General features: G+C 47.6%; 1 protein-coding gene and 1 pseudogene across 1 annotated transcript; both read left to right on the top strand.

The window, feature by feature from the left end:
• The first annotated feature begins 713 nt into the window (after nt 1-713).
• Nucleotides 714-4,829, top strand: DBX1 (developing brain homeobox 1). The gene is made up of 4 exons (XM_002920091.2): nt 714-1,080; nt 1,706-1,807; nt 3,752-3,954; nt 4,429-4,829. The coding sequence occupies exons 1-4, from the start codon at nt 714-716 to the stop codon at nt 4,783-4,785; spliced, it is 1,029 nt and encodes a 342-aa protein (XP_002920137.1). The 3' UTR covers nt 4,786-4,829.
• Nucleotides 4,830-6,012: 1,183 nt separating this feature from the next.
• On the top strand, nt 6,013-9,042 carry LOC100476466 (annotated as a pseudogene).
• The last annotated feature ends 302 nt before the right edge of the window (nt 9,043-9,344 follow it).

Genomic DNA, 9,344 nt, shown 5'->3' with positions numbered 1-9,344 from the left:
TCAGCTGGAGTAGCCTGTAGGGCTAGAGACGAAGAAGGGAGCATATTTTCATGTTCACTGACTTGAAATTTTCCATTGTCCACCCCACGAGGGGGAGGGTTATTTTACTGATTGCCTGGAGATGAATTTCTATGAATATTTATTGATTTATTTTCCAGGCTCAGCAGGGGAGCTGCAAATAAATTTAGTGCGTTCTTTAAATAATTCCTTTTCTATGAGGCAAGATGTCATCTGAAACTTCTAAATAGGCATTTAATTAGCCAGGGTGTTGCTTCGGAACAAAAACTCCCGGAGAGAGCTTTGGGGGCGCACTGTATTGCAAAGAGGCGGTCGATATGCAGAATTGATGCGAGCCAGCCTTTGTTGCCTGCCCATTGTGCGGGCCATGCTTATGAAGACTAATCCAATCATAAATTGCACCCCTGCGCCAATCAGAGCGCCCAGAGCCGCTGGCGAATGAAGCTCGAGTGGAGAACTTTGTTGAACTTCATTGTCAGAGCTGTCACTTTTCAAAGCGCTTTAACGGGCGGGCCACTATAAAACCATCACCTCGACGGGAGGACCACGGAGGACTCGCAGACGCCCAAGTGGGATCGTCACTTGGAGACGTTTGCCCAAAAGAGAGGGCACCACGGGGGCGGGAGGGGCGGGAAGCGAGGCATTTACCCTCCGGCCACTGGAAGAAGGGTTATTTCGCCCTCCCCGCGCCTAACATGATGTTCCCCGGCCTCCTCGCACCCCCCGCCGGGTACCCCAGCCCCCTGCGCCCCACGCCTACCTTAACGCTGCCCCAGTCCCTGCAGTCGGCATTTTCTGGCCACTCGAGCTTCCTGGTGGAGGATCTGATCCGCATCAGCCGGCCTCCCGCTTACCTGCCCCGCAGCTTACCCACGGCCAGCATGTCGCCCCCTAGGCAGGGGGCCCCCGCGACTCTCACAGACACCGGGACCTCAGACCTGGGCTCCCCGGGTCCGGGCAGCCGACAGGACGGTTCACCTCTGACGGCCGCCTCCCCTGCCAATGAGTCCACGTTTCTGAAGTTTGGGGTGAACGCCATCCTCTCCTCTGCTCCCAGAACCGGTAAGTAAGAGCAAAACGCTGAGGGCCGGTCCAGGTGCGAGTCCTTCTGGCTTCGGTTTCCTGTATGCAGCGGACACCCACTAACACATCCGCGCACGCACTTACGCAAGATCCCCAAAGCCTCACGTCGCGCAATGTGAGACTTAGGTCCAGCCAATTCCCGGGAAGAAAAGCTCCAGGTTCGCCCCACCCTCATAATGAACTTGAGCACCTGCAGTTGGAGAGAGCACACGCCTCTAGGCGTCAGTGTTTCTGCCCTCGAACTTCTGGAAGCCAGTTTTTAAAACCCAAGACAATATATTTACTGGTTTAGCTAGTATTATGGACCGGCAATTCTTTTCTTCCCCGCCCCAATACTACCTATCTCGCTAATGCCCAGGATGAGATTGGGGACAGGGGGCCGATTCTGGGGGAGGGGGAGGTGGGGTGGAGGGTGGAAGGATATCCACAGATGGCACAATGTTAGGAAAAGATTTCTTTTACTCTGTCAAATCACTGAGGAAGACGCCTTTGAAGCCGAAGGGTTAATCATATCATGTATTCAATGTTCTGTACAATAATCAAGTACCTAATCAAATTCCCTTTCTGTCTCCCTCCTTTTCCTTCCTCCTCTATTCTCTGCCAGAAACATCCCCCGCCTTGCTCCAGAGCGTTCCTCCCAAGACCTTCGCCTTTCCCTACTTTGAAGGCTCCTTCCAGCCTTTCATCAGATCTTCTTATTTCCCAGGTAGGTCTCGTCCCCCTTCCTGCGGGGCGGCGCCCCAGCCCCAGCCCGTCGCTCCCTGCTCTGAAGCCATATTTCTCCGTCCACCCCTCGGGGTTATGCTCTGGTTCAGAGGTTGCAAGGCGTACAACATTCACGAATCCGTCGCGCCAATTTGATGCCCTATTTAGCACAAGCAGTGACTGCTTGACACTTTGCACCAATTCCCTGCTCTACAAATTAGCAGGAATTGTCATGGTCCCAATTTGAGGCGGTTCCCTTCCCGGCGAGGAGCTGTTGGCATCCCTTCACGCCGCCGTTTTCCCACAGAGTCAGTGCACTTGGCCACGATTCCCCACAAAGGTTTCAGCACCATGACCAATTGGTCAGCTCCTCCGGGCAGCCACACACAGATCGGCCCTCGCCCCTCCACGCCGCCGAGAGACACCTACCAGCCGGGGCTAATTTCCCTTTAAGACTCATTCAGGGCTTCGGGCTTTTCACAAGACCACATGGGGTGCCCTCTTGTGTGGGATGCCTGGGGTCGCCCAGGGGGAGGGGGACTAGATCCTCCCACAAACCCAACCTTCTATTTCCAACCTGATTTCCCAACCTCTTCTCGGACCCTTCCCCCACCGCCTTATCTTTTTAGGGATCTCGAGCTTGTAAAATAAGAAGTCTGAGGGAAGCCCGTAATTGGGTCCCAGCTTAAAGGAGAAACACCTTACACAGTTTACAGGAGGTTTTCTCCTGCAGTCCCAGTGGTGACTCAAACTAGAGCTCAAAAACTCTGCAACCAGTCAAGACTCCGGAGACAGAGGAGAGCCTATAAAGAGGAGAGAGACTGGGCATGGACGGTGGGGGATGGGTAAAGCCACGGCAACATTCCCAAATATCAGCGAAAGAAACAAGCAATTGATTTTTAAAAGGGGGAGAGAGAATTCACCAACCGCCCCCCACCACCATTCATGCTGCTGCTGCTAATGGAATTTGCTCCCTTTCTCCCTCATCTCAATGCTCTAACAAAAACAACCCGAGCTTTATAAATAGCTTTTCATGTCCATTTAATGAAAATGATTCCGGGAAGAGAAGCCTCTGCCATCAGTATTCTCCCAATGGTCTTGGCCTGCAGTTGTGTTTAGTTTGAAAGTGTAAATCTCTTTTGTCCCAGTAATATATGGCTTTCGCTGCTTGTCCTCAGTCTTTTTCTGTTAGTTCATTACTACACAATTACCATTCACGCTTCATTAGAGTCTCTGTTTCTTTTTGGGTTTTTTTTCCCTCCCTTAAAGCAAAACTCTCCCCCTTTTTATCATGCCAATACCCATTGGGGAGCGGTCAATGTGCTAATTAGCTGCCACTTTTCATGTATTCGGCACGAATTCTTTACGTTTTGGGGGGGAGGGGAGGAAAGATTAATATGAAAAAGATGAATGCTGATTGGATTTTTCAAAAAAAAAATCCAAAGCGGATTTTCTTCTCTCAAATCAGTAAAGCACCTCATTTTCATCTAGAGAATGCAAAAGCCACCAAGGTGATAAAAGCTTCAGGGGGAAACCCAGTGGCCTCAACTGTATATTTTATTTTTATTTTTTGTAATTTATGTTTTTCTGTTGCTATTTTAGCTGATATACGCAGGTTTGTTCCCTTGAGACTGTTTCCCTGAGACTGTTGAATGGAAAAACGAAACAGGCTATTGTGGGGGCTGTTTTCTGTGTGTTCCGTGGTTTTACCTAATCCGGGTTTGCTTGGTTGAAAGGGAAAGTTATTTGGGCGGAAAGCGCCTTTCACTCTCGCAGGTTTGTAGGTTCCTGCCCTATTCTCCAAGAGGAAAAAAAGGGGAGCTTTAAAAAGATGAAGGGATCAGAGAGAAAAACCGAGGGAGGCCACTAGAGAGGGGCAGACGCTACTGCCCCGGCGGGACGCCGCCCACTCACTCGCAACCCCTCACCCCCTACCCCTCCGCAGCGTCCTCCAGCGTCGTGCCCATCCCGGGGACCTTCTCCTGGCCGCTTGCGGCCCGCGGCAAACCTCGCCGGGGCATGTTGCGCCGAGCCGTGTTCTCCGACGTGCAGCGCAAGGCGCTGGAGAAGATGTTCCAGAAGCAGAAGTACATCAGCAAGCCCGACCGCAAGAAGCTGGCGGCCAAGTTGGGCTTGAAAGACTCACAAGTGAGGGCGGTCTCCCCACAGCCCCAGCCCCCACGCTTCACCCCTCCCGCACGCATCATACAATTGGGAGGGTTCTCTGAAACCGGTTAGGTCCCATTGTACGGATGGGGAAAGTAAGGTCTAGAGAGGGAATGCGTGCACCGGCCAGCTTCCTTGAGGCTCCTCGCGACAGCCCGCTTCTCTCCCAGTCCTGAGCTCCGGGGCTCAGCGCCCCCACCCCCCCGCGCCCGTCCAGGTCAGAGGTCAGAGGATGGGGCTAGAGGAGCGAGGAACCGAGGAGGGGTGAGGATAGGCTGAGTGCCTTGAGCCATCTGAACCCACATCAGGGCGTGGGTAGAGGGCAAGGAGAAGGAGAACGACAGAGCCTCCTACCCTCCGCTGTAGTCCCGCCGGCGCCCCTCCCCCAGGCCCTTCGTGGGAAGGGCCTGCGCTAACCTCTGCTTGTCCCCCACTTTCTCTCCCCCCGCGCCCCAGGTGAAAATCTGGTTCCAGAACCGACGCATGAAGTGGCGGAACTCCAAGGAGCGCGAACTCCTGTCTAGCGGGGGCTGCCGAGAGCAGACCCTTCCCACCAAACTCAATCCGCACCCGGACCTCAGCGACGTGGGCCAGAAGGGCCCGGGGGACGACGAGGAGGAAGACGAGGGCCCGGGCAGCCCCCGCCACCGCCTAGTCTATCACGCGTCCCCCGACCCTCGGCACCTGCGGGACCCGCGGCTGGAAGGGCCGCTGCCCGCCTCGCCCGCGCACTCGAGCAGCCCCGGCAAGCCTTCGGACTTCTCCGACTCCGAAGAGGATGAGGAGGGCGAAGAGGAGATCACGGTGTCTTAGAAGCCCTCCCCGCCGCCTGGATACTGTTTAGAAGTGCTTTGAAATTGAAGAGGCGGGATTCCGTCTGCTTGTCCGCTTAGGTCCCGCAGCCCAGACGCCGCCGCTCTTTGAAGAACCGCCACCTCGTCCGGGGCGCCCCAGCCCCTTGCATTGCCCCAAATGGCGTTTCCCCCCCNGTTTCCCCCCCCCCCCAACAGCTCTTTCCACGTTAAGTGAAACTTAGGTCTTGGTCTCAGCCTTCACTTTTCCATCGGAGCTCCTATCTTGCTTATTGCAAGCTATTTAAAACACAGAGGGGGCGTTCACACCGATAGCCTGGTTTAGCTGTGAGCCACTCTGCAGGTCTTTAGCGGCCGCAACTCAAGAGAGGAGAAAACTCTTAATGGCGAAGGAAACAGCGTTAGCAGTCTCAACATCTAAGCATATGACTCCAAGACCTCTAACTTCCTAGATGCCTCCGCCTTCCTGTCTTAGCTTGGAGGGTCTCCTACCAGTGGATCTGGTAACCCAGTCTTTCCATAGCAGCTCCCTCAGAAATCTCAAGTATATATATTTTTAATGTACACACACACACACACACACACACACACACACGCACACACACACACCCCTACACCCCTTCTGGTCTAAGGCACAACAGAGATATTCAGTCTTTTCTGTCATATTCCCAGTGCCCTCTGGGAAACAGGAGTGAGTTGTTGAGGGAAAAGTCCATCTATATTTCTGTATGCAAGTTTTAAAGCTTTTTCTTTATAATTTCTGTATCCATAGTATATGCACCAAGCACTCTACCTTGTGCCCTTTTATTATTTCTGGGGAGATTTCACTGACCTGCAAGGCTCTTGAACACTGGGCATGATGTGAGCAGAGAGAGAATCCTCAAGCCTCTTTGATTTTGATTTTTTTTTTACTGAACTTTGCTGTCTTTGCACAGCTTTTATGAACTGTACACTATTTTGTACACATGTGTCGTATGGATATTTTATACCAATGTTTATTGTGAATGACTATAAAGGACTGAGTAGACTTTCTTCTCTCTCTCTCTTTTTTGCAATGGCTTTTAAACTTTAAAAAGGTAGCTGTTTAATTGCATAACTTATAAAGAAATACTTATTTTGTATTTTACCCTGTACAGATTTTTATATATGTATATATGTACCAAATGAACAAATGCCAAATAAAAAGTAGAGCGGACACAGTGGTTAAGTGATCTCATTAATTCACAGAATGTCGGAGCTGAAAGGGTTGGAGCTTCTAGTCCAAGTGCTACTGGAATTTATAGAAGGTAAACTGATATTCGAGAGGGGATGGCACATGTCTAATGCCACCCAGCTGCTTAGTGGCCAAGCTGGAACTAGAACCCATCTCTGACTCTCCGGCCAGTGCCTTTTCTGCTCGCCTCTGCCGTAAATAATGACATTTTCCTTTGGTGACAAGTAAAGGAGCTCTGGTAAAGTGGTACCAACAAGTTGAGTCTGCAGTAATCCTTCTCTTTACTGAGGACTGAAATGGTGGACTAAAAGAAAGCAGTGAAAGGCAGTTTAAGCAGTTCAAGCTTATAATGCTTTTCCTTTCCCTCCTTGAAGGCGTATATATCACTGGTCCCCAGGGAAGCTCAAAGTTGCTCTTGACCTTTGTGTATAAACTGATTTTCTTAGGGGGCGCCTGGGTGGCACAGCGATTAAGCGTCTGCCTTTGGCTCAGGGCGTGATCCCCCACATCAGGCTCCTATGCTATGAGCCTGCTTCTTCCTCTCCCACTCCCCCTGCATGTGTTCCCTCTCTCGCTGGCTGTCTCTATCTCTGTCAAATAAATAAATTTTAAAAATCTAAAAAAAAACACTGATTTTCTTAGGAATGTCATCTACAGCCATGACTTGGGAGCCCAGATACAGACTCTGGGGTGCCCAAATGAAACTAAATTTCTTGAAAGACTAGCTTTCAACAGAAACAATTCATTTAACCAGCAACTTAGGAGTAAAGAACATCAGGTAGAACTCTGGTAAGGGTTTCTGCTGCTTTAAGGGATTGGTCTTTTAGCCACAGAGACCCACATTTCTTTATTATCCATAATCCATGCCCCAATAGTCAGGAGGGGTAAAAAAAGTTGCTAAGCTTAAATTTCAGTAGTTTACATCATCTTTGAAGTTTAAATTTTTCTATTTTCAGTGTAATTATCTTTCCAAAGAACACAAGGCCTCCCTCCAGATAAGGTTCTGATATCCTCCCCTGCTGGGCCTGTTCCTGACACCAGTGATCACTATTTTCATTATTGTTTAGACACTGATCCTGGGAAATTGGGGGGAAAAATCTTCATTGTCATAATGATCTTAATCCAGGAAACCCTCCACATTTCCCCCTCAATGCATATGAAAGTACTTAGCATGGCATTTTGTACATGGTAGGCATACAACCTTTTAGACAAGAAACTCTTTGCTCTGAGTGATTCAGGCAGTTTTCTCCTTCCCCCTGCTGTTGCCTGGACATCCAGAGAGGAGATCCTGAGCAGAAGCCACCCACTTTTCCCTCCCTGCTAGCCCAAGCCCACATTTCTTACTTACAGTCAAGAACGATTTTCAGGCATGGGGATGGATTAGTGCCTACATTTGGAGTCACAGTCCTTCACAGGCACGCTCATGTTCATTGCAGCATTATTCACAATAGCCGAGAGGTAGTCCCATTCACATCATTCACATTATTCACAATAGCTTCTGCAACCCAAATGTCTATCGATGGATGAATGAATAAAGAAAATGTGGCATATACACACAATGGATTATTATTCAGCTTTACGGAAAGAAATCTTGCCACATGCTCAACATGAATGAACCTCAAGGACATTATGCTATGTGCAATAAGCTAACAATAAAAAGACAAATACTATGTGATTCCACTTATATTAGGTATCTAACACAGTCAAATTCACAGAAACAGAAAGTAGAATTGTGGTTGCCGAGGCCTGTGGTGAGGGGGAAATGGAGTTGTGCAATGGGCACAGAGTTTCAGTTTTACAAGATGAAAAAGTCCTAGAGATTTGTCGTGCAACAATGTGAATGTGGCTAACATTACTGAATGGCAAATGATCAAGATGGGAAATTTTATATGTGTTTTTTTATCTTAATTAAAATATACTTTTTAATTTAAGTAAATTGGAAAAATAACTCACATGTTAGAAGAGTTAAAGATCCAGCAATGGTCAAAATTATGACCAAATGAAAAAAAATTTGGGGTAAGCGATATTATCATAAATCACTGTAGAAGTCAAAACAAGAAGCATTATGTATATGATATAAATAGAGTTTTTCTAAATTAAGAAAAGTTAATGGGGCGCCTGACTGGTTCAGTCAGTAGAGCATGCGACTCCTGATCTCCGGGTCGTGAGTTCAAGCCTCATGTTGGGGGTAGAGTTTACGTGAGAAAACAAGAGAGAGAGAGAGAGAGGCCTTTCTCTTTTCCGGCTGCCATCAGGGAGGGTGCAGAAGAGCAGAAAAAGAAGGTTTCTGCTGTGCCAGAAACCCTTAAAAAAAATTATAATATATATCATATATTATATATTATATAGTATATATCATATAGTATATATAGTATATAGTATATATCATATATTATATAGTATATATATTATATTATATATATATAATATATTATAATATATATTATGTATGTGTGGAATAGATATATTGGAATAGATATACATATATCTATTCCACAAGGAATATAGGCAGCTGCTCAGAGCTGAGATTCGAATGGGTAGCATGGCAAGAAAAGCTGGCAATTGCTACGCACCTGCAAGACCCAAACTGGCGTTTGTCATCAGGATCAGGGCCGAAAGGTTCGAAAGGTGTTGCAGCTTCTTCACCTTTGCCAGATCATCAATGGCACCTTTGTTAGGCTCCAGTTAACATGCTAAGGATTGTGGAGCCATATAGAGCATGAGGGGATCCAAACCTGAGGTCAGTGAATGAATTGATCCCCAAGCATTGTTACGGCCAAAATCAACAAGAAGCGAATTGTCCTGACAGAGAACACATTGATTGCTTGATCTCTTGGTCAACATGGCATCATCTGCATGGAGGATCTGATTCATAAGATCTATACTGTTGGAAAACGTGTCAAAGAAGCAAACAACTTCTTATGGCCCTTCAGATGATCTTCTCCACAAGGGGGAGTGAAGAAAAACATTGCCCCTTTCGTAGAAGGTGGAGATGCTGGCAACAGGAAAGACCAGATGAACAGGCTTATTAGAGGGATGAGCTAAGGTATCCGCCATGATTATTTTTGCAATCTGGTCAGTTAATAAACAACTACTTTCAAATTGGGGGAAAAAAGAAAAGAAAAAAAAGAGAAAAGAGAAAGAGAGAGAGAGAGAAGGAAAAAAAAGAGAAGTTAAGAAAANTGATTATTTTTGCAATCTGGTCAGTTAATAAACAACTACTTTCAAATTGGGGGAAAAAAGAAAAGAAAAAAAGAGAAAAGAGAAAGAGAGAGAGAGAGAAGGAAAAAAAAGAGAAGTTAAGAAAACCCAGAAAAGGAAAAACTACTCTGTAAATTTTTTTTAAG

This window comes from Ailuropoda melanoleuca, chromosome 16 (assembly GCF_002007445.2).
Source record: "Ailuropoda melanoleuca isolate Jingjing chromosome 16, ASM200744v2, whole genome shotgun sequence".
Classification (NCBI taxonomy): domain Eukaryota; kingdom Metazoa; phylum Chordata; class Mammalia; order Carnivora; family Ursidae; genus Ailuropoda; species Ailuropoda melanoleuca.
This window is presented reverse-complemented; position numbering and strand designations above follow the sequence as displayed.

Coding starts and splice junctions, on each gene's coding strand:
- DBX1 (XM_002920091.2), top strand. CDS start 714: ATGATGTTCCCCGGCCTCCTCGCACCCCCCGCCGGGTACCCCAGCCCC. Junction 1,081..1,705: donor CTCCTCTGCTCCCAGAACCG/GTAAGTAAGAGC, acceptor ATTCTCTGCCAG/AAACATCCCCCGCCTTGCTC. Junction 1,808..3,751: donor CAGATCTTCTTATTTCCCAG/GTAGGTCTCGTC, acceptor ACCCCTCCGCAG/CGTCCTCCAGCGTCGTGCCC.